Source organism: Hippoglossus stenolepis, chromosome 22, assembly GCF_022539355.2.
Source record: "Hippoglossus stenolepis isolate QCI-W04-F060 chromosome 22, HSTE1.2, whole genome shotgun sequence".
NCBI lineage: Eukaryota > Metazoa > Chordata > Actinopteri > Pleuronectiformes > Pleuronectidae > Hippoglossus > Hippoglossus stenolepis.
In genome coordinates this window covers 15,869,912-15,895,254 of record NC_061504.1, presented here as the reverse complement: position 1 = coordinate 15,895,254, position 25,343 = coordinate 15,869,912, and the positions used below count along the sequence as shown (strand labels likewise).

General features: G+C 44.0%; 1 protein-coding gene across 1 annotated transcript; it reads left to right on the top strand.

Moving 5' to 3' along the window:
* The first annotated feature begins 838 nt into the window (after positions 1-838).
* nrip2 (nuclear receptor interacting protein 2) lies at positions 839-22,726 on the top strand. Its single transcript, XM_035148050.2, has 6 exons — positions 839-1,523; positions 14,821-15,138; positions 17,722-17,804; positions 18,324-18,430; positions 19,945-19,997; positions 20,628-22,726. Exons 1-6 carry the CDS (start codon positions 1,368-1,370, stop codon positions 20,742-20,744), a joined length of 834 nt encoding a protein of 277 aa, XP_035003941.1. The 5' UTR covers positions 839-1,367; the 3' UTR covers positions 20,745-22,726.
* The last annotated feature ends 2,617 nt before the right edge of the window (positions 22,727-25,343 follow it).

Below are 25,343 nucleotides of genomic sequence, written 5' to 3'. Positions count from 1 at the left end.
TGTGGTTATAAAATATCTGAATTAAACGCAGATAATCTTTCACTTCTGAACACTGATGTGCAGGAGCGTCCACCAGCAGGGGGCAGTACTAGCTTATTAAAACTTTACATTTCCCAGCAGGATTATTATTGTATTTTCCACTTCACCTTCACAAGGACTCCTAAATAAATTCAAATAAAGATTCGTATTATAGAAACACTCTTGCTTTTCAGCTCTCTCTCCTGAAACCATCGCTTACTCGTTACATTCTGGTACAAATAAAAGTTCCACATGAAACCTTTCCACATCTGGAATCATCACAGGTGCAAATATGTGTTGTCATCATCATCAGGGATGTGGAGCACAGATATTTAATTAGCATTTGCAGCTATTTCTTTAAGAGTGGATGGATAAATGGAAGACATTTTTTAATTCACAGCCGCTGCTCTAAATGAGGAGGCAGAGGAAATCAATGGATGCCCTCAGTGGTGCAGATTGATTGTCTGTGTGGGGTCAGATCACGGTGATCTCTCTCACACCTCCACAGCGGGGCGGCCGAGGCCAATCTCTGCTCAAGGGACCAATATATCACACACACATGATGAGTGTGTGTGTGTGATGCAGCATCACTTTAAAGACTGAATAATGCAGAGGACGGGATGCTATGTTAACGGATAAGTGTTTTTTATGTGGTGTTGAGGTTTAAAATATTAAAGATGATTTATTTGTTGATTTGAGAAAATGTGGTCTGTATTCGGAGGTGAGCATGCGTCTGTATCAGAGAGAGGAGGGTTGAGAGAGAGGGAGAGAGAGAGAGAGAGAGAGAGAGAGAGAGAGAGAGAGAGAGAGAGAGAGAGATCCAAGGACAGGCAGCACTGAGGGAGGGGAACACTCTGTCACACCTACCCCACAGCCTCACTCACAGCCTCACTCAGCCTCAGTGGGAGACAGATCAGATCTTGACGTTGAGGATGCATGTCTACGTGAGAGGAGCATCCAGGAGAGGACAGTAGGTCCCAAAGCTGCACAGACAGATACATGCAAAGGACTACAAGTAAACAGAGAGAGAGAGAGAGAGAGCAGAGGAAGCCCAGAGGGCAGGACAGCAGGATTTCAGAGAGGACAGAACAGGGTGGAACAGGCAACATTTGCAGGGTGATGCTTTTGGGGAAGGACCTGATGAAAAGGATCTGAACAGCAAAGCAAAAAAGCTGCATTTTGTGTTTTTTCCTCCTCATCTGCAAACAGAAATCCTCTGTGTCTCCAGCTTCCTGCAGAGAGATCCCTCTGCTGCTGCCGCTGCCGCTGCTGCTGGAGTGAGGGTTTACAGCCTCCGTGCTTCTGTGCACAGCACCACAGCAGACTGCTCTGCTCTGTAGTCCGAGACCATGAGCGAGGCGAAGAAAGGTGAGCTCGCCATCCGGGATAAAGCCATCCTGCACCAGCAGAGGCGTCTGAAGCAGGCCACCCAGTTCTCCCACAAGGACTCTGCTGACCTCCTGCCCCTGGACGGGCTGAAGAGACTGGGCACAACCAAAGACCTGGTGAGTGCACGTCGGAGGATTTACTGAATGAGGTGTTCAGGTCGTGATTGACTTGTTTGGAGAAGCTGTTGTGTGCGTGGTCATGTGGTGAAGGTTGAGTTCAAGTGAGAAGGTTTCAAACCCTTTGAGAGAAACAGTTCACGGTGGTTAAGTGATATTTGAAGAGTGTTCCATCGATTCACTGCTACATTTGTTTGACTCAGGGTGGACGACAGAGATATTTGTCTTTTTAATTCCACCCTTTGTTTCTTTTTGGTTAAAACCTGACGCCTACATTACCCACAATGCAACTCTATCTGCTGACCTGTTTGGTGTTAAGCCAATGTCCCTAATGTGGCCTGGAGCCTGTAGCAGAGATGAGCAACAGGCTGCAGCGGTTCGATTAGCTCAGTTCTCTCTAACCTCGTGTGACACCACATGAGGAAGTGGCTCCAACGTGGCTTCGACTCTTTCACATAATTCGTAGTAAACGGACGTGTGTGTAATATTTGCAAGTATTTATCTGAGAAATCAAAGAAAATGTTGAAAAACAAATCTGGATCTGCTGCAAAACTTCCATGGCTTCTTCTTTGGGTAATTTCCCAACCACTTCACAAAGCTTCATGGAAATCAGTGCAGCAGTTTTTGCATAATCCTGTTCACAAACACACGTAACCTGCTTCGTGCAGGTAAAACTCTCCGTCCAGCTCCTCCCACTCTAACACGTGACGTCTCTGCCTCTTGTTTAATTTGTCAAAGAAATAAAATACTCAGTTCACAATATAGAATAGAAAGAAACAGCAAATGCTCACGCTGCAGAAACTTAGTGCATAAGGAGCAATTCTACTCCGAATGCACGATTTTAACCACCATTTGCTTTTAGCACTAATGCATCGACCCCACTGTAAATGTACCGTATAAATAAAAAAGAGAATTTGTCACTGAGAGGCTCATGAAAGATGCAGAGCTCTGCACCCAGAGGAGCGAAGGCCGAGTCAGAGGTGGTGACGCCTCGCCGAGCTGCAGGATCCCTCACGTAGCTCCTCGCTCTCCTCTTCCTCCTGAACCCACGCCATCACTCACACACAGGAGGAACTCCCTGTAATGATCCCAACACTTTCTGCCTCTCCTCTGACACACTTCTGCTTTGATGGCAGCTTCCCAGACCCCCTCCCCCCCAGAGCTCTCCAAGAACCTCCACACGCTCGCTCTGGCACCGGGAAGCAGCACTCGCAGTCCTCTGTGATGCATTTACGTCTGCCAACATTTAATACCAACATTTGCTGTCAGAAAAACATTCCCCCCCCCCCTTCCCCCGCCCCTCCTTGCTCGTCTTCTTACATTTCTTGTAATCCAATGATAGATGTTGTTTTCTGTCGTCTGTCTTTCCTCCTTAATGCACCGTGCGTTCCTGCAGTAACATATAATTTTGAAATGCCAGTGTGCCAATAATAAGATGTTATTCAAGGTATAAAAAACATCTCTCGCTACTGGGAAGGTTTTTATTTAATATTAGTCCATTTACTTCTGTAGACTGGAATATCTCAACAACTACTCAATGGATTACAGTGAAATTGAAGAGACATTCATGTCATCTTCAGAATTAATTATCAGACCCAGACCTGTTTATTGATTGGCTCATAAAATAAGCCGATATAAGAATTTCTGTTATTGATGTTTATGTTCCGATATGGAAACTTTTATTTTACGGACTTTTATATATAGTTACGGTTTGATAACCACATCCTAAGAATAATTTATAAAGGTATAGGTATTTTTCCACTCCCAAATATTGGCATTGGTCCCAAAAAATCCAAGCTAGAATATTTCCCTCATCCAATGTGCGCTTAAATACCTGGAATTTTAATAATTCATTACTTTATTAATGATTAATTTCGATATAAATTCAGCTATACAGTACATGGTAAACAACATCTGCTAAACATCAGCATGTCAGCAATTAAATATCTTTATGCTTTTGACTGTTGGTCGGACAAATCAAACAATGTGAAGACATAAACTTGGGTTTTGGGATCTGAACCTTTTAGATTAGAGAAATCAGACAATCAAACGATCCTCGTCTATAGATTCCTTCTGTTACAGAAATAGTTTGATGCAAGATGGATCCTCCGGCAGTTTGAGGGCTCTGAACTAAACTGAGATTAGAACCATGATACCTGGTGGACATTAAAATGTTAGCGCTGCCATTCTGAACATGCTGACATTAGCATTTAGCTCAAAGCTCAGTGTGCTGAAATCAAAGCTGCTTTAAGCTCGTGTTATCTCTGTGACTCTTACCGGCGGCAGAGATTAGTCAAATGTTACCAAACATCTAAACACAACAAAGCAAATAAATTCATGATAAGATTTCCCCCCCCCTGAAATTTCTTTTGAATTCTTTGGAGCTTAACATTCAGCTTGTGATTCGACGTGGCCACAGGGAGCACGGTGCGATTTGCATGGCATCTGTAACAAGGGACTTTCGGTAAGAGCTTCGGGGACTTGACAGAGGAAATTGCCGTCATGCCTGTGTCACTTCTCTGCAGAGAGACACCAACATCATTCAGAATGAAGGGATGTGGACGGACGGGAGGAAAAGAGAGAGAGACGTGGTTCCTCAGAGCAAACCTGCTGTTTACCAGGAGCGTTTTCTGGCGTTTTTCCTAAACAAAGGACAAATCTTAAATGTCAGGCATCCATTTTTTAAAAGTAAATGATAATTTTTATTAAGCTTTTCTCGAATATATAAATGATTTGTTGCTGGATGGAGCCGAGATTCAAATAATTGTTCAGTCAAATGAAAAGTCCATTGACTTCATGGTCGAGAAAAACCCAAACATCGTTAGTTCGGAGTCGAGACTTCACTGTTTTATGCATTTAGTATATTTTGTTTCATACTGTTACAAAAAGTGAGCTTTTCCTTAAAATACTCAAATCAATAGTCACACACACACACACACACACACACACACACACACACACACACACACACACACACACACACACACACACACACACACACACACACACACACACACACACTGCATCCACCTCTGTTAAAAACCTGTCCTGTCCACTGTGTAATTCAGAAGTGGAGCCACATTATGTAAGAGTGAATTTGTTTTGGTGCTCTTTAGCCTGAGGTCATCACTCTCATCATCATCATCATCATCATCATCATCAGCAGCAGCAGCAGCAGCAGCAGCAGCAGCAGCAGCAGCAGCACTTTGGCCATGTTGTGCTGCAGAGTGAAGGAGGCAGTGAGCAATGAAAAGGGCAAAATGCACAGCTCCTGCTTTAGAGCGGTGGAGGGGAAGGAGAGAGACGGCGGGAGATGGGGTCAGGGAGGATGCACGGTGGAGTGCTGCTGTTTTATATAACACAGCGCAGAGCAGAGAGAGGATACGTGGGGCGAGGATGTACAGCGAGCAAGCAGGAGAGGATATAGGGGAGGAGACGGCATCTGTGTGTGTTTGTGTGGAAACATCTGAGGCCGGTTACATGCACCTGAGCTTCAGCGCAGAGCGAGTTGTTGTGTAACCGCTGTGTAACCTCACTGTTTTCTACTGTTTTCTACTGTTTTCTACTGTAAACACTCACACAACCGAGGGAGAGAAACGCGTCTCTTCAGCTGCAAGGCTCAGTTTGTGCAATACCATGATTTCTGTGGGGAAGCTCTCACTTAAACAACTGAACTGATTTCCATGAAACGTGGTGGAAGGACGCAGTGACGGTCGGGGAAGAACCCGTTAAATGCTGGTGCTGATCCGGATTCAGGGTTTAGATCCAGGATTTGTCTTTAACATTGTGAGATAGGGACGTTTTTCAATAATTGATGGATTTTGATTTAAAAGAATCAGGCAGACTCAGGGGACTAATATCTATGAGTGTGTGCAACACGGTGCAACGTAATAATTGGCAGAGGTATGAGCTCCATACTCAGTGACAATGGAAAGTCACATACTCATAACAAACGTTGCTCTTCAGTTCATAGAATATTGCACTAGAGCATTTTTGTAAATGACATATCAGATAATTCTTATGGATTTCTCTGTAGACATTAAGGAAAGGCTTTTCTGTCATGTGCAAATAAAAAATCTGAGAAATTTTCGTTAATCAAACACACACATAGACATAATGTGTGCCCTCAGAAATCTCATATTGGACCGGTTCCACTGCCCACACCTCGTCTGCTGCTGCGAAGCCTCTTTCTTCTCCTCCCTGCAGCTCAGCTGTCCATTTGCTCATGTCCCTCTCTTCCAGATGAGTGAATCAGAAACCTGTGTGTGTGTAGAGTGTGTGTGTGAGTGTGTGTGTGTGTGTGTGTGTGTGTGTGTGTGTGTGTGTGTGTGTGTGTGTGTGTGTGTGTGTGTGAGTGACGGCCTGTCTAATCAAGACACTGGAGTCTCCAGGTACTTGTGAGGATGATCAAAAGCTACAGAACTGGGCTTGAAGGTAGAGACTGTGGCATAGGAGGAGCATTACAAGTGAGCGGTGCATTCGCTGTGAGCATTAAATACAACTTCAATCAGTGGGTTGCTGAACATTTTGTCCAATTTCGGCTGAAACCCCCCCCGTCAGCCGTTTAAAAGACATTTCTAAGACCGAAAAAACAGTGTGGAGAAACGTGGATTCTGTGGACTTGCTGATCTCCTTGTCCCTTTTCAACAAGTCATGAATTTACACGAGCAGATGGTGCAGTGTGTGTCTAATCCTGGAAGAGGTTTTCACATTCTCGTGCATCCTGATTCACTCGTCCAACTCGCCTGTTTATTTCCCCCCAGAAGGCAGAGCCGCACTTCAAAGTCAAGAGCAAAACACAACAATGCAACTCGCTGCTCATCGTCGGCCTCTCGACGGTTTCGCCTCCTCCCTCCGAAACGAGCCGCGTTAAATCGGGTTGAGATGCCGGCTTTATCATTAGAGAGAGGTTAGTGTCATCTGGAGCTGTGGAGGGGCGGCTCAGCTGCTGCCTTGCTGCTGTGTGGGAAGACAGGAGGCTAAAAATACCCTGAGAAAACAGACAACAACCCCAACAAGAGGAGAGGGGAGAAGACACAATGATACTGAGGCTGGAGGCAAGGGAGGGGGAGACGTGTTAGTAACGTACGTTGAGGTGTTTGGATTTTTATTTCAGAGCTGAAGTGTGAAATTGTTGTTGATTAATCAATTTACTGAAGTGATTCAATATTGAGTAGTTTTGAAAGTTGTTTGGATGATTCATGGAATTAATACTCTTAAAAACTTAAAGTCCAGATTTCCAAAATATCCACATTACACTTTTTAAATGGAATAATTTTCCATTTTTGAATTTCTTCAGTTCAGAATTGATGTAAATTTACTTGATCAGACACCAATGTTGCATAACTTGCTTGGAAATTAAATTCCTTCAAATTTCAAATTACACGTGCAACACAAATGAGCAAGAAAAAGAAAAATCTCTTCCCACTTACAGGATCATCATTATAACATTATTTATTCTCATAGTAAAATTTAAGTTTAAAGTCTAATTGAACCACTCATAACAAGCAACTATTACATAATCATAGCATTTAGCTCAGACTTGAACAAGGTGCAACTGCAACGATTGATTAAAGATTAGATATTGGATCAAATTGATTTTACAAAATCCATCCCTGTTAATCAGTTTGTTTTCAGCACTAACGTGATGACATGTAAACATTAGGGGACACAGTGGAAATCTAAAAACCTTCTGATAAATATTTAATGAGCTCATTACTGTCGGATCAAATCATTAAATATCCTCTCGGCGCCGCTGGAGACGGCATCTGTCGTTTTATCTCCCGTGATGAAATAAAATGAGCGAGTGGAGGTTTTTATCTGCAAATTGTATTTCATGGAGGGTTTCAGGACCTACAGTGAAAAGATGGGCAGAGATGTTAAAGGAGAATAAAGTGGCAGATGACTGGAAGGCAGGAAGCAGATGTGAAGCTGCCGGAGCTTCCTGGTGGGTGCGACAGGAAGTCAGCCACCGGGGACGTCCCCTCAGAACGAGAAACAGGGCATTACAGGGCTCACGTGACCGGCTGAGTGACGGAGAGGAGTCTGTTGCAGTCTGGTAATTAGTCCACACGGCAATTAACCTCTAATCTGACTCGCAGAAGGAAAAGCACGGAGAAAAAGAAACTGAAAGAGGCAGAGAGAATGAGTAGGAGGAGGAGGAGGAGGAGGAGGATGAAGAAGAGTGCTGGCGTCAAACATTGTCGTCCTGTCTGAGCCGCAGAGGACTGGTCTGGACTGGTCAGTGTTCAGGGGTCACCACAGAAATCACATCAGTATAATAACAGAAGAGACACAAAGGAACAGTGTCTCTGAGCCAGTCGACAAGTTTTAACCTCGAATTTTACCATTTTCTAAGACGAGAAATAGTAAAAATCCTTTCGATTGATGTTCCATTGAAGCGTGAAGGCTGGGGTTCTTCTTTATGGCGAACAAATCCCATAAAGAAATCCTAAATGGCACGTATATATACATAACTTCATTGGCGGAGGTAACAAAACCAACAATGTCCGTCTCTTAACACTTTCCAGCTCCTCCAATGTGTTTGTAGCAGGAGGCTCTCAAGGGGCCGTTAGTATCACGGAGGTGAGGGTCACGATGCCTCTTCTGTTGCCGTGTTGTCTGCTGCTACTCAGAGAAGATAACGACTGAAGCGCAGAACACAGCTGTCCGTGAAAAGTGAGGTGCAGCTCACTATCTGGTGCAGCAGAGGAAAAGCTTGTTTATCAGCCTCTCGTGTTTTCTTATTCCAACACGAGCTTTCATCAAAAAGGGTTTCAATGCAAAAACCTACATGGATATGGAAGAAAAACTGGACTATTTTTGTGCTACTGTTCTATTTTTACACACTGATGCTGCACCAACTGTGTTCAGAGCAGTTTCTGTCTGGAGGAGGATCAGACAGGGAAGAAGAAACAACCTCGAAGTCACAGAGTCAAAACAGCAAATGCAATTTTCAATCAATTCCTACTGAAGCGTTTGAAATGCAAAATGAAAAGACAAGAAAAAGATTAAATAAATCATACATGTTCAGCAGTAAACATGCGAGCAGTGCCAGGGTAGAGCAGGAGTGACATCTTGTTGGTTGTATGTAATTTTCCAAAACAACAGAGCGCTGCAATTATTAGTAAAAGCAACACACACACAAAGGTGGAGTAATACACAATTTGGATTTCTAGTTGATATTTCTAGCAGCAGGAAAGTGTTGCAGTGCACCTGAACGCTGCATTTGCAAAGTAAACATCAACAACTCCAAGTTATAAGAAGCTGGAAATGATTTAGCTCTGAGTGTCGCCTGTTAGACGAGCTCGACCTCCGTCTGCGCTGAAACGCTTCCTCAAAAAGGATGTTTGGCTCCACTGGCTCTTTACGAGTTAATGCAATCATTTCAAATACTTATCTACTTAGTTAGATGCTCGGTTGACTGCTGAGTCTCGCACTCAAAAGAAAACGATGAAGATTTCCCCTGTTGAGCATCAGAAACCCGTAGTGAGAAATCTAAACAATCAGCAGTCATAAATATTCACAACGACATCGTCCAGAATCACCGACTGCTGTGAAAACTGAACAAACAGATTTCACCTCGGCGACGCCAGTTCCACCCCAGCTGCTTCCACAAGGAGGTTGAATTGTGCAGATAACAGATAAATTCTTCATGGGACGCGGCCGCCTGCCGTCTTCATTAGATTTCACCACAATAAATCCACCAGGAGGTCGTGTGATTGATGCTAACTTGTTAACAAGCCGTCACTGGAACGAGGCGAGAGATGTGTCGCAATATCGAGATCTGTCACGAGGGAAGGAACTTGTCTCGCGCGATGATTAATTCAGAGCGTTTCCACACGTTTGGCCTCGCGGCATGTGCACGTTATGATGGGGTTTTTAAAAGTGTGACACTGTGGGGACCGTCTCACTGAGCAATCTCATAAAATAAAACGTTTAAATCAATGGTATTTTGCCGTGAGGGATTGGCTCCTCATCCTGTAAGTGTTGGAGCTAAATTTCCCATGATGCCTTGGATCTGGTTTTGTTGCGGGACCATTAAAAAGGATGCGGAGTGAGCTATTAGCGGTTCCTGTTTGCAGGGCGTACAGGCAACTATCACTGGATCATTTAAATACGGAAGAGAACTGAAAAATGTGAGGATTCTAAGGCAAGAAGGTAAAATACACAAGTACATGGGAGTCGTCTTCTGGTTCAATACAAGCTATGGCATCTAAATTGACTTCAGCAGTCTATCAACCACTCTGAGCTTTACAAGGTGCAGTGAGTATCGACAAGCGGCTCAGTGTCAGACAACCAAACACTCATCCAATTACCTAATGAAGGCTCTACCTCCTGAGCCACACCGCCCAGCAAAGCGAGCGCATCACACTGAATCTAAAAATACGCTTGTGAGGTAGCGGCGTCCAGGTTTGACCGAGGTCTGACGCAAATCGTCGCAATAGGACGCTAAGAGTTTTAAATTAGCACAAAAGCCTCAATCTTAGTGTAATTGACCTCCCACGGTGTCTCCCTGCCTCGTGCCGCTCGCTCTGCAACCCGACTTCAACTCCCCCAAGACAAAGTACAACAGTGTTCACCCCTGAAATGTAAAAACACAGTGGGGGGGGGCAATGCTGCAACACCTAAACGCCACCTGCCAGCTCGCCGTCGCTAACACGATTTGCTCTGGAGCTGATCCCAGAGCAGTCGGCGCTCGGCAGGAGCAGACGTCAACCGTCAGAGGACGCAGGGCGAGAATAATAATGGTTGAAATGATTGTGTTCATCACTGTCAGTCAGATTTCGCTCCCCTGCAGTCCGATGAGAGCACGGAGGAGAGAGATTAATCAAATCCCTGAGCTTCTCCTCCTTCTCTCCTCCGACCTGTTGACATAATTACCTCAGCCAAGGAGGTTACGTTTTCACCCCTGTACTTCATACAACATTGTGAAATATGCCACCAGACTTAATAATCAGGTTTGCTTATGCTGAATCCCATTGTATAACTTGAATTGTCAACACTTGCATCCTCTTTAAATGAGAATAATTACTGTGAATAAATGAATAATGTATCCAGAGAGTGCTCGAGTGGAAAAGAGGTCGGATGATGTGAACACACGGAGAGAAACATCTTCATCTTCCCAGGCTGATTGAATTTGACTGGTTCGAATGGTGAGATTACTTCAGGATTAACATCACTCTCAGGGTTTGGGTTGGTTCACGTTTAAAGAACGGAATCAATGAAAGGAAGAATGACTTTCTTCTATTGATGCAACGAAAGACAGGAGGAGAGGAGAGATAGGAACAGAAAATGAAAAGGAAAGGGGGGAGGGGAGAGGAAGAAATGAGAGGCAATGACAGAAGGAAGAGGAGAGGAACAAGGGAAATAAGAGGAAATATATGAGGACAGAAGGATATGATATATGATGTAAGGATCTGAAGGGAAGGTGAAAGAGAATAGGAGGTGTAGAGGAAAGGAGGAAGTAAATGGTGATGGAGAAAAGTGAGGAAAAGAAGATAAAGCAAATGTATTGGTAAAGAAGTGAAGGATATAAAGGAAAGGGGACGAGGATGGAAGGGAAGAAATGAAGAAGAAAGTGAGGAGAGGAACAAGGAAAAGAGGAGAAAGGGAATATTTGAAGAAAGAAATAGAGGATATAAAGGAAAAGAGAAGAGGAGAGGAAGAAATAAAAGAAAGTGAGGAAATAAAGGATGAAGCAAAAAGGAAAGAGGGAGAGTAGAGGAAAGGATGTGGTGAGAGGTAAAGAAGACAAGACATGAAGGTAAGGAAATAAACAAAATGAGAAAGAATGGAAGGAAACAATGAGAGGAAACGCAGGGAAAAGGAAACTAAAGAACCAAAGAGACACGATAAAGGAAGGAAATGGACAAAAAACGATGAGAAGAGAAGGAGGGATGAGAAGAGGAGAGAGGAAGAGGCCATCCTCAGTCTGTTTATAACTCAGCTAAGCACTACTCTGCCACAGCTGGAGCTCGGAGAGGAACAAATGGGCTCAATCGAGCCCAGTGACACGGGGTGGGAGATTACTGTGGTTTGAAGTGCAGTTGTTTTGCAGCCAAAAGAAGAAGAGAGAGAGAGAGAGAGAGAGAGAGAGAGAGAGACCTGTGAACAATCTACAGAAATCTAGAAACCTAAATCCTCTTTCTACTTCATTCTTTTCCAAAAAAAGCAAAGAAAAGCTCGTTGACCTGACGGGCTCCTTGACGCCCCGACAACCTGTGGAGGTGTCGGATGGAGCTTCAGATCCACAGATGGATGAGTAATACCAGGTGCCATTAAAACATAATGGCAGATACCACAGAGCAAGGCCAGGGACACTAAAGACATGACCAGGCATGAGGAGATATTATTACAACCACTGTGAGGTTATACATCCCAGGTCTCTCGGGCGCTGATGCCTTTTTGTCTTATTTATTCTTCTCTCGCTATATTTTTTCTCCTCCTCCTCCTCCTCGTCTTGCTTCCCCCGTCCGTGAAATCGTCTTCATTCTCATTCCAGCCAGGAATATATATTTCTATCAGCAGAATCTAGCATCGCTGCGCACGTGTTTAATAGAGCAGAAGATCATTTAATGAGCAGTAGTGTGGAAAGGACAAAACTAAAACTAAACAGGGAACAGAATCGCAAGGCGTGGATGTTGTTTTCAATCTCTTGAGCTCAATGGGGGTCGTAGGTAGACGATGGCGACGGCTGGATGGAACTGGCACGTGTAGACACCAGAAGGTCAGAGTTTGGAATCAGCCGTTGTCTTTAGCTACATCCACACAACGATATATTCGTTTGGAAAAGCATTAACCCTGCTACAGATACGCCTGAAGTCCAAAGAATCTTGGGCTTTTAGAAAATGAAAACGTAGCATATTAGACTTTTTGATTTGACACCACGCTATCATCCAGAATGTGTCGTCTAAAAACAAATCACACGTCCAGAGCGCTCAACTATATCTCAATTCAGCTGCAATTTCACACTCTGAGAAGTGAGGAGGGGCTCACAAGATAACGGCACATTTTACGCTGCTCAGACGACATCGACGGTAAAACACACGGCACAGAATCACCAGGAAAGAGCTCTTCAGTTTGTGCCATCGCTTAAAACAACAGTAGCTTCATCAGCTGCGTTTCAAGGTTTGTTTTCCACAGCCGGGGAACAATGTGAAGTAGGTGGACAAACCAATTTCTATAAACGTGTCAGACTGCAGGCGCAGGCAGCCTGTTGATCGTATTAAGAAAGCAACAGGTGGGCAGATGGGATTGTCCCTTTATGAGACTGGCATTCGCCCCCAGGATACTCAAACTGTGGCTTTACAGCCCTTCGGATGCCGGAGTTGGCCGGTAAACCATCCGGCCGGTTGTTCCAGCGCCTCAGAGGAGAGGGTCACATTTAATTTGGTGAAGACACAACTGCTGCGAGATGAAGCGTGAGCCGCTTTCAGACCTGCATCGAAGTACTGACATGTTTCCTGAGAAGGCAAAATGTACGAGTCAGTTGCTCTGGATAATAATAATAATTAATAGCATTTTACTGTTATATTTACAAACTGATCTGCTGTTTTTTCCGTGGTACATGCTTGTTAAATATCTCTTCAACATCCTGGTGATTCCTGTGTTGGGAGGAACCTTGAGAGGAAAGCACCTGCTCGGTGTTAACGCAGTGACTCTGCCGGTGATGGCTGACCTGCTCTGTCTGAACGCAGACTCTGGTGGAGCAGCAATGTGATTAGGGAGGAACAGGCGGCCTAAATATGATCTGCTGTGTTATATGTTTCCAGAGAGAACGGCCACCACAGCCACCGGCCACATGTTGTTCTGAAACAGCGGTGACAACAAGCGAACATTAGATATATGTCGTGAATATTAGACGGTATTGTTTTTTAAAAAAGTGGTTTCTTTAGCTGTAAAAACACTTTGTCAAATCTGTGTGTTTTTAAAAAGTCAACTGCTCCTTAACATATCCTGAGAATAGTTTTTTTTCATGACATGATAATGGCAGAACTATGAAGTCTTAAATTCTATAATTAAAATATGGCGTGTTAAAATTCGCTCCTATAACTTGTCAAGAAAGCGTTTTAACACAATCTTACACAAGTGAAGCTCTCATCTAAAACTGATGATCTAAAGTGTTAATACATTTAGTTTTGTGTGTGTGTGTGTGTGTGTGTGTGTGTGTGTGTGTGTGTGTGTGTGTGTGTGTGTGTGTGTGTGTAGGCTGGATTTACACTAAAGCCCAGTGTTAGAATTTTAATAATAAAGGTGCCAGACTGTAAAACCTGCAGCCTGAAGGGAGCGAGAATCATTACTAGTATAACAATTTATGAGATAAAATCACTGAACGTCATTTAAGAAACACAGATTATCTCATTCCTGACTCTATCTATACGCTGACATATTATCTTAACAGATTATTTATATCCATATGAATCCTTATGTCGCAGCTTTCCAGCTACAAACTGCATCACTCACACGTCAGCTGCTGCTTCTTCTGCTTAATTGAGCAGAAAACAGACCTAATTCATCCGACGCCTACTTTATTAACTACATCACGTGTATATACTGTTCATTCAATAAACAGAGACATATTTCTTGCTTATAGACTCAATACCAGTCTTTAAATTCCCAATATATCCGAACAAATGCATCCGTTGGCAATATTTCCCTTCAGTTTATAATCTTAACAGTGTCGTTCGGCTCCTATAGGATCAGAACAGCATTTTGATTCCTCCCCTCGTCTCCGTGGTGATAATCTCAAGCCCCCAAAAGAGTTAAGCTGACATTTTTCTTACACTGTGACCTACAAATCTTTTTTTTTCTTTGCTTGATTAAATGAAACTTAGATCATAGTGCGTCACTTGTTATCTGCAACAGTCTGTCAGGGTAATATATAACTTTAAATATTTATCTTTACACCAGGGCAGGGAGACGCTGCCTGTCCTTCAACACATATTGACTCTATTCAATAACAGTTGAAAGCCAAGACTATGAGTACAGCTGCAATTACATATAATTTGCATTATACGAATAATCGTCTGATCATCATTTGATCGGCCTTTAGTCATTTGGTCAAACAGACATCAGGAATCAGTAGAAAACACCCACTGACCAAGATGAACTGGCCAAGCTGGTCCTCAAATGTCTTGTTTCAACCCTGACATTCAAAGTATCACGTTTGCACAAGCATCCTAAGTGAATTACTGTGATCAATATCAGCCTCTACCAAACACAGACAAGATCGGCATCTGTTCCCTGAGAAAACCTCACATCTCTCATTGATTATCTTATTATCTCCCCTCTGTAGCAACCTCACAGCATCGTGCAGCGTCGCCTGATGGAGGGAAACATCACACGGCTCAGGGGCGAGGCCTGGGACACCAGCGGCAGGATCCGCTCCCCGCTGGCCGACAGCAAGGACGGGCCCGCCGACGCCGAGGAGAAGAGCGAGAGCACGGCCGACGACTCCACAGAGGAGAGGGAGTCTCTGGAGGAGAGCGAGAGGAGCCTCCGGTCGGACGAGGAGGAGGAGGACAGCAGCGAGGCCGGAGCCAGGCCCACGGCCGAGAAGGGCGAGGTCACGGAGAGGTCGACCCTCCTCACAGCTCTGGTGGTTCAGTGCAAGGTACTGCGTCGCGTGAAATGTGCTGAAAACGATACAGAAACTGCAGCACTCTGCTCATATAACTCATCATTTAAAGCCTTCATTCAGACAAAGGTCCCCTTGGACACACATCCTCCACCAATCTGGACGTTCCACAGAATCTGTGGCCACGAGGGACAAGCCAGTGCAGTGAAACCACAGTTTGTGTGATATGGTCACGTCTTCCTGAACCACTAATAATCCCTCCACCACCTCTATGAATACTGAGTGTGTTTAAAATGAACATGGTCCATGTTTCTAGTAGATTCAGCTCCCCCCCCCCCCTATTACTCATTGTACTTTGCTCGGTTTTATCATCAACTTGTTAAATGCAAAGTGTTCCTCAGTTACTCATTCTGCTGCTATTTTTAAACTTCACGGAGAGAGAGAGAGAGAGAGAGAGAGATTTTTTTTGTGCACCGCAGGGACTGAGACAAAGGAGCAGGTTTGTGGGCCTGCTGATAAGCCGGAGTGTCTGTGAGGACAAAGAGGGCTCAGCTCGGTCTGCTCAGAGACTGAGGATCAAAACACGGCTCATGGAAAACTGTTGGTGCTTCATTTCCAAAGGGGGGGGGGAATACCCTCAGGTTAAGATATCGATTTATTAGGGCGATGACATGACAGAGAAAGATATACAGTTGACGTCAAGTCTGATTTGAACAAAAAGAGTTGGAAATCAGTCTCAATCACACTCCATGGCAGAGGTCTATAAACATTTCTGTGTGATTTTGAGGCTTCAGTGTATTTATGTATTCCATAAGTCCACTGAATCCGACTTATATCTATTTACACTGCAGCTACCAAGCATTAATGATATATGATCAATACATTCTGGAAACCTCACGTCACCTCTTTCATTCAAACGCCTCAATTTGCCCGACCAACAGTTTTGAACCTACATCCTACCAGTCAACTATGTTATATAAGATATAAAACAAGAAAATATTCCTATTTGACAATCGAATCCTGCATAGAAATACTGTAACAATTACATGATTATATCCCCAAATACATAATTTAAACTGTAAGAACATTGGAGCTGCTGCGGTTGTAGTTTATCTGACAGTACTTAGCAACAAAAGACCTTAAAGTAGCTGTACATTTATTCAATAGTGGAAAAATCCATGCATGTTCTAAGAGGCAGTTAACAGTGGGGGGGGTCGGTGCGAGCTGCTTATCTCACATGCAGAGCGACCATATGTTCTGCATACATTCCTCATGCTTCCTGTATTTATTTCCCCCACAACATGCTTCCTGCTTGTGTACATGTCGCACGACGTCAGCCAAGAGGACGCTGAGTAGAGACGGCTGCAGACACGAGTTTCCCATGAACCTCTGCTGCACAGAGGCTGAGCCGTGTCTTTGTGACGTGAAGCGCCCGGCGGGCAGCCGAGCAGCCGGCAGACGCAGCAGAAGAAGAAGAAGAGACGTGTCAGTGGAAACTAGGACAAACAGCCTGTTAGCATTTCAACTGTAATAATCTAACTTGAGTCCCGGAGAAATTTAAGAATAATAAACACATGTATTTGCTTTTTCTACAGAGAGATAGAGTTTGATGTCTGTACTTGAGATATGAAACACTTGCGGCGAGCTTTTGGCTTAGATTAGAATAATATACTACAGACAGAGACAAGGTAGTTGTTTCCCTGCGTCTGTCCTCTAAGATAAGACATGCTACCTGTCTCCTGGCTTCACATTCAGTTAATGCACAGACATGACGCTGCACAGACACAGAGATTGAACCAAAAACAGAAAAGCTGCAGGTTTGAAAACCAAAACAAAGAGCTGCAAGACGCTAAAATGCTTTGTAGAGCTGATTCCTCGTGACTTTTTAATCACACAATATTGACGACAGCCCCTTTAAAGACATGAGTCCCACTGCAGTTGTGATTATTCATAAATCAGATCACATATGCATTTCTCTCTCCAGTGCGTGGAAATGTTTGTTGGACTGGCGAGTTAAATGTGGACGTACAGAGTGACTCACGCGGTCGATATCTCACGCTCTGGTGCTGCCTGCGAGATCATTAACTCTGAGAAATCAAAGTGCACTAAAGTAAGGAGTGAATCCTGTTGGGAAACGGAGTCAGCAACACGAACTTGACACATCAGCAGAAACAATCCCGAAAAACAACCCGTGATCGGCGATGGAAAACCCTCGCTGGTTTATATTTAACTGGAATATTAAGTGTTGTGCTGCTCAACCAAACACCTGCAGCATCGACTGATTCAAACCTCCAGGGCAGAATCAATACAGAAATAACGTTTTGACTCGAAGACGAGAGCCGAAACAGGAGCTTGCCGGGAAATACTCGTCCAATGGGAGTTTTGTTTTGTTGGCGCAAAGTTGATTAAGCGTTGAATTGGACAGTTTTTTGGGGGTTTGGCAGTTTCACAAAGTGGATTAATTCCAAAAAGAAAAAGAGATCAGTGGTTTTTAAACGGCTCCCCAGTGTTGTGTTGGTGTGCAGTAAGTGAATGATGTTTTTCCACACGTGCGGTGGTGCCAGACCGAAGTGGAAAACTCCCCCTGTGACACCGAAATCCCCTCTGTGTTCCCCACAGTGCTGCGAGAGCGAAGTCAACGCATCCATCAACACCGGCATTCAACACAACCACATCTCCACCTCCTGCTGCCAGAGGCTGGGGTAAGAAACACCTTCTATGGCAAACACACACATAACCTGCTATCTATTATCTATTAGTACGTTAGACCAGAGTATAAAAACAAGACAATTCAACAGAAAAAGAAATGGATTAAAAAAAGGTTTGAGGAGAAACTGGATCTTCGCAGCTTATAGACTTTTATTTGAGGTTTTTTCCCAGATGCTTAAAGACCTGAATTCACCTTCATCTCTAAGAAGAGACATTTAAATGCCTAATAAAGCTCCGTCGTCAGATCAGAGTGTGAAAAGGATGAGACATTTTGTTCTCGCCCTAATTTCAAATGAGCTCTAAAGGAAACAGGTGAATACAGAAGCTACAATAATAGTCTTCAGAATCAGGGCTAATCAATTCTCAGCGGCACAAAGGACAAAGGGATCGAGAAGAGGAACTTTATATTTTCTGGGAAATACTGAATCTCATCAAATGAAAAGACCCCAGAAGTATTAAAACGATTGCAGATATCGTTTTATGTGCCTGTGTATATTTCTGTGTGTCATCAGGTTGGTGCCCATTCAGGACGGTTCGCTCTGTGGGTTGAGCAGCTCAGTGACGGCTCTGCAGCTGCAGCTGGGCCGACAGACGCTCCAGTGTTCAGCTTACGTCAAAGGTGAGAATATAAGATCACACTGGGAGGAATGATTCATTAAATCATGACCGAGTGATGAGGCACCGATTCTCAGAAGTCAGAAGTATTTCTCGTCTGGCAGCCATGAGCACGTGGACTAAATCTAGTTCCAATCCATCTACTAGACATTTCACTCTGTAAGTGAAAACTGTGACCTGCTGGTGGCGCTAAATTTAAATCAGGAGATCATCAAAGTCGTGGGGATTCATCCTGTGGGCACCTTTGGATATTTATATCCAAAACAAACCATTTGCCAACAAACATCATGAGAAGAAAATCCAAGAACTGAATACAGAGGAATTTAGTTTGATTCACATTCATTTTTAGATTTTTATGATATAAAATCTATTCAGGAACTTGTTTAAAACCGCAGATAAACTGCTGTAAGCTATAAAAGTCCAAAGCATGAGCAGGAACTTGCTTTATCTGAGTCTCTTTGCATCACTTTCCTTCTCTGGATGTGAAAACCACAGTTTATTTTTGTCTCGGGCTGCTGATTTCCTTTTAAGGACACTTTCCTTCAACTGACTGATCACTGTTTTCTTTTTAAATGTTTTTCTTACTTGATTTTGAGGTTCACACAATTTAGTCTTCTGTTTTTCTTGTCTAGACAAAAAAAAAGCAAACACTTTAAAGACTAACGATTGGAGATGTGTCAGGATATCAGATTTGATTAGACCAGTGAGAACCATGAAGGCAGCGCAGCAGCAGCAGGAGAGAAGTGCTTATCAGAGCCTGATTGGATAATAAATCAGGTCTGGAATCTAACGTCCAATCACAACAGCTCCTGTATGTTGTAACAGCTTTGTTGATGCCAGGAGCGTCTTTCAGTTGTGTTACTAAACACAATAACTGCTTAACAACATCCTAAATGTCTTTTCTTATTCTCTGTGCTCCGACTGTCGATCATCACGAACGTCTCGTTTCCTTGTGTAACTGGAGACACTTTGACTCAGTCTATCCAGATCCAAGCTCTTTCCCCCCATGTTTCTATTTCTTATACTAACATAGTTTCATGAGAACATTATATTAAAGTTCTCATCTAACTCGGCTTCAACGTAAAATTACAGTTCATTTTCCAAAATGTCCTTCAGTGAATATTCATCCTGACGACTTAAAGGACGAGTTCTGCTCACAAAGACAAAACAAAATCACACACGTGATTATTCATGTTGCACTTTGTGTCCGGACCTTCTCCTTAACCTCCTCACCAGTGAGTAATGACTTTAATTCCACGTCTAAACCCGGCGCCCGGATCCGAAGCTCTCACTTTGACGCCACAGAACTCACACACGTCCTCGCACGTACATGTGCTTATCAGGGCTTGTTGGTACAAGAGGGAATAATTTAGTTGTGTGGATGGTTTAACCTGGTTTCGAGGCTAATGTATGCATGTTCCCACGGAGGGTGTGGATGAATGGGAACCAGAGCGATTCTGTTTCTTTCTTTCTTTCCTCAGCTTCTGCTCTAATCTTTCTTCTTTTCCTCGCTTTCAGAGGACGAGGCGTTCGAGCTGTGCCTCGGTCTTCAGACTCTGCTGGAACTCAAAGTAAGTTTCTCATTTGCTTTGCTAATATGTTGTCTTTATGATGTGGGTTTTGGTACGTTCAAGAAAAGAGCTACTCCAGAATATACACATGGCCTGGAAAAATAAATGCTAATAGAAAAATGGTGATTTAATGGCAGACGATAGAGGCACAAGCACAAACTCTTAGAAATAGATGGACTGTAAGTGTTGTTATCTAAGACAAAGGCTGGGGAGTGCTACCTTCCATCTGCAGCCTGCTGTGCCGGTAGAACCCAGATAAGATTGAATCGAGGACATCCCGTGACGACAAATTTTCAATCTGCACGTTTGAGAAATGCAATTTAAATCCCCCGAAGAGACAATCTGAAGTTACTGCTCTCTTTAATTCCAGTGTTGCACATGCTCATGTTAATTAGAGTGAGTTGAGTGGAGGATAAGAAATTAACCTGAGTGCTCATTTAGTAAATTAGCCCTAAAGGGTGTTGTAATGTACGATAAACATTTTCCTACGAAGCTCCTGCACTTAGCTTTAACTTTAAAATTATTATTAGAACTTGAATTAGAATTAATGCCATGGAATAAAAAGACAGATGACGTGCCGGCTGCTTAAAAGTGAAGCCAAAAAGCTAAAAATTATGTTTCCTCTCTCAGTGCTGCTTGGACCTGAGCAGCCGGGTCCTGAAGCTGCAGGGATGTGGCGAGGAGCTGCCCTTCCTCGACCCGTCCATCGACAGCCAGTGCCAACACGACACCAATGAGAACCTGTGAGTCCGACTCCAGCGGCGGCGATCGCTTCCTCGAGTCCTGACCGGTCGCAGCAACGTGGCACGATGCCATATTTCTGTTTCTTTTTTTGTCTGGACCATCTGACGACAGTGCCTCACGCTGCCCGAGCACGGACGAGCATTCGCCGACCGCCGCCGTCGCCCTTGAGTTTACATCATCGTGTTTGTAGAATTGAGACATTCACCATGATTATCTCTTAAATTAGTTTAGTTCCCAGAGCGGACGATGGCCTGAAGTTACGAGCCGATCCGACCTCTGTGGGTCTAATCATTCTTTATTATTATTCTATATATTCATACCGACTCCTCTGCTGAGCTCAGGTGCACTGATGCTCTCCACCAACACAACCATCGTAGTTATTTAAAGTGGAATTCAGTGGAATATTTTGTGATTTGACTGTCGAAGAAAATTACTTTTAATCAACGACAAGTGTGTTAATTGTAAATCTTTCAGTTTGGATGCTGTTAAAAGGAATAGTTTCATATTTTGGGGAATCAGCTGAGTTTAATAATAAGTTAGAAATGAAGGTTGGAGTGTGCAGCTGCAGCCAATTAGCTTAGGACTGGAAATAGATGGAAACAGCTAGACTGACTGTGTTTGATGGGAAACATTAAGTACAAGTACAAGCACCCTTGGATAAGAAGTGCTGGATTAAACAGAAACAAACATGTTGAGTGTTAATCTGTGAGATTATTCCCTAATGATTATTCCTAATAGCTGCAGGCTGCAACCTTATATTTACCAATTTATAAAAGTGGGTTTAATCTCCTCAACATCAACATGAATGCGCATATTTCCTAAAATGTCAAACTATTCCTCAAAGAGTCAACATTAAATACTCATCTCTAAAGCTGCGGTACTCAGGATGCCCTCTCCCGTGCGTTCAAAAGAACATTTTGAGAAGTTATTTGAAGATATTTGAAGTCTTGTGAATCAGGCTACCTCCTCCTTTAGAAACAGGGACAGGTTCTCATGTAGAATTTTAAAATAGATGAGTTTCTGACGTACTCATATTCAAACTTCAACCCCCTTTTATTTTCCTATCACAGAGACTGATGTGGTTAGATTTTCCACGAGCACACACACACACGGACTCAACTGCAGAATAGTTCCCCAAAAAAATGAAAAATAGACGTCAGGCCGGCCGGACCAACTTGCTTGAGTCAGACTCAGCGACAGGAATATCAAAACATTCCATCTGCATGACTTTGTAAAGTTCTGCCTTTGTATAAGTCTGCATGTTTGTGTACTAGTCCGATTGTGTCACGTTGAACGTCTGAAGGGGCTGGGTGGGTGTGTGTGTGTGTGTGTGCTTTCGTGTGCATGTACCGTGTGTGTGTGTGTGTGTTAGGAGTCAAAAGCAGGGTTTTTCCACCTTGTTGTTGCTCCGGTTTCACATGAGGAGGGGAGATAAAAAATGGCCCCATCTGCCCCCAGCCGGTCCACCGAGCTCCGGTAAGAGCAAGCTGCCAAAAAAGCCGACTCCCGCTGCCTTCCCTCTCTGCCTCTGTCAGGAGGCTTGAATCGCTCGGCTGTGCCAAGGCCCCTCTCCGAGCTCATCTTACTCTTCGTTCAACCTCTCTCCTCCGTGCATCTAAACACCTTCTCACTCTCGACACCTCATGTTTTTGCTGATTTGCCCGTCACAAGCGCAGGAGGAGGAGAACTCGCTCCACACTACAGCGCCGCCTGCCTCTCTCGTCGTCGCTCTGTGTTTCCATCGTGTGGCGACTGAAGAGCTGCCTCAGTTCGTGCTCACAGAAGGACATCACGCTCTGCTTCGGTTTCCATCCAACCAGGAGCTGGTCCACACGTAGATTGACGATGTTTAGTTTCTCTTTGCTGTACTAGTGACCGTCCTACGCCAATATGAGAGGAATCGATGTATGACAGAAATTTATTTTTGGTGTTTCCCTTCTTCTGAACAGTATTTTCTCTGCCTAATAAAATATGTATTCTGGCTAGCTCTCTGTGTATTCGTAACTTTAATAAAACTGCCCAGACTGATGGGACCGTTATGTGAAAGGGCCGCCACTTGAAAAGCTCTAGTCCCCGTCTTTGAGAAGAATGTGAAACAGCAGAGTGGTTTCTAGTGGTCCTGGACCTCACATCGATTCCCATGGTCTGTACGAGCACTGACACTGTATTAAGAAGCTTGTCATGTCAGAGAAGAGAAAGCAAGATGTTCCCACAGCACCAGGAAGCTTCGCCAATTGACCCTGTGACCATGGACGATTCCCTGGTCACTGTTCTGCCCTCGTCCGTCCCACAGAGAGAGGACAGTCCCAATCAGGTCTGTCAGAGCAAGTCGCAAATCAGGTTTTATGTCCTCGACAGAGTCTAAGTCAAGTCCCAGGTTTTCATAAAGCAAATAGCAAGTTTTTCCACTCTCTGGATAATGACCAGAAAGATTAAGCATTTTTTCAGCTGTTTTTAATCATAATAATAATCTAACATAATACTAATAGTAACACTACTACTGATAATAATAATTTCCTGCTGTTTTTCCCCCTCTGAGAAACATTTTCATTCGAATTTCATTTCTGGTTTTGACTATTTCCCCCTAAAAAAATCAAAGTGCCTTCATCTTGTCAGAGCTGTCATGAAATGCTGTTTATTCGCTCCGGCTTCATGTGGCAGCCGTCAGCAGCAGAGCGCCGGGGAACACGGGGGGGGGGGGAGAACGTTACAGGAACAACAGAGCTCGTTAGAGAAGACCCCCCTCCTCTCTCTGCCTCTCTCTCTCTGCTCACCACATCCTGCTCGCACTGCAGCAGGTTGCACCTCCACGCTACAGGAAAGTACCACCACTCAAATGTTCTCACAGAAAACACAAATGAGGTCGTCTCTCTCTTCTCTTTGCTTTGGTGCCTCCAGCCCGGTGCTCTGCAGACGCTCCATCTCGAAAACCACTTGAGACTAAACAGGTCGTTATGAGAAACACGGCCGTGAGCGTGCACTGACTTTCTTGACCTCAAGATTAACTATGGGAAGCAGCTACTTGTTGAATCTGTCTGTGCAGCAGGCGGGTTGCATACACAGCAACGTGTCGCATCCGCTCGTGAAACGTGAAGCTCGACGCTCTCCTCGTTCAGACGGCAGAGATTGAGGAGTGATCGCAGCAGAGGGAGCAAACTGATCCACATTTTAAATCTCCACCAAGAGGAGAAAAGACCAGTGTAACATGGTGATCTCCAAAAAGTCCTTCGTTAGCACATGAAGGATCGAATCTCTGAGACTAGCTTAAATCAGGTGTATGAGCAGAATCTGTCCTCAGCAGGTTCAAAAGGACAGATAAACAGTGATATGACTTATAGTTATTGTATTATACTTATTGTCTCGCTCCAGCTCTACCTGCTGGAGCGAGACAAAGTGCCATATTAACCTATGATTCAAGGTTTGCACATTTTAAAGGTTGTACATCTAAAATCCAACAATGACTCGGTGGCACTGAACCTCAGGGTGATGCGCTCTCCTGAAAATTTGAATCTATAAAAGCAGATAATAAACCAAGGCCTATATTTACATTTAAAAGGTTAATAAACACTGTAAAAACCCTGGAGGTTGTAGTTTTAGGTAGAACAATATGAGTTAGTAAGTACTTTGGGCCACATCCAGTACGACAGTGTGACTCCTCGATATAATCTCAATAGGTTTTGGACTCAGGAACAAATATGCAGATCAGTGCATGTGAAACTAATTAACTGGTGATTTGCAGCATTGGATTCCTGCTCCACTCCACATGAAGCTGAGGAAGGCGAGTGTGGGCAGGAGGACTTTGCCTTTGTCACAGACCTTTGAGTTGAGTCCACATCCCACTCGTCCATCCTCCACAGCCGCATCCCAGTCTGTTCGCTCCCACACCAGCAGGACTGTCTGCAAGCCAGCCAACATGCAATGATTTACTCTGCCTGCGACCGCAAATAGATTTCTGTCTCTTTTTGTCTTTCATAGCATCTCCTCCCTCACACACACACACACACACACACACACACACACACACACACACACACGCACACACACACGCACGCAGCCCTGCTGGGAGTCACTCGGTGGGAATGACCCATGAGTGTTAACCCCAGAGAATGAGGTAGGAGTGTTGTGAGGGGGTTATTGATCAGAGCCCTTCTCCTCTGTGGTGATGCAGCTGTTACTGGATGTATGGAACATGCAGCTCCAGTGAGTGGGAGATCCGAGGGTCAATAACAAGACAATGAAAAACCTTTGAGCTCTCGCCTGGAACGAAGAACAGGAAAATGTACAAAATAATAGAGTTAGACTGCAGAGAACAGGACGAATGCCACGTTCATGTAATTTCTCCAAATTGTAAACAGTGTTCAGCCGAGGCACCATGAAACATATGCATAGCAACGGCACCTGGATAAAACCGAGTTTCCCCAACATGAGGTGTTGGAATAAAAGCCTCCGCCACATTAAAAGAAAACCTGGCATCCGGTGACTTCATCACAAGACAAAATGTGTCACTATCTCTCAGATTCAGTTCACATCCGACGGCACTTAACACCAATTTCCTGTGGGAAATCCCGATCTGTGCACGATCGGCTTCCTATCAAACCGCCG

Bases quoted from the DNA above. Each gene is read 5' to 3' on its own strand.
- nrip2 (XM_035148050.2), top strand. From the start codon at position 1,368: ATGAGCGAGGCGAAGAAAGGTGAGCTCGCCATCCGGGATAAAGCCATC. The intron at 18,431-19,944 runs GTGAGAATATAA...CCTCGCTTTCAG, and splicing joins GTGTTCAGCTTACGTCAAAG to AGGACGAGGCGTTCGAGCTG. The intron at 19,998-20,627 runs GTAAGTTTCTCA...TTCCTCTCTCAG, and splicing joins AGACTCTGCTGGAACTCAAA to TGCTGCTTGGACCTGAGCAG.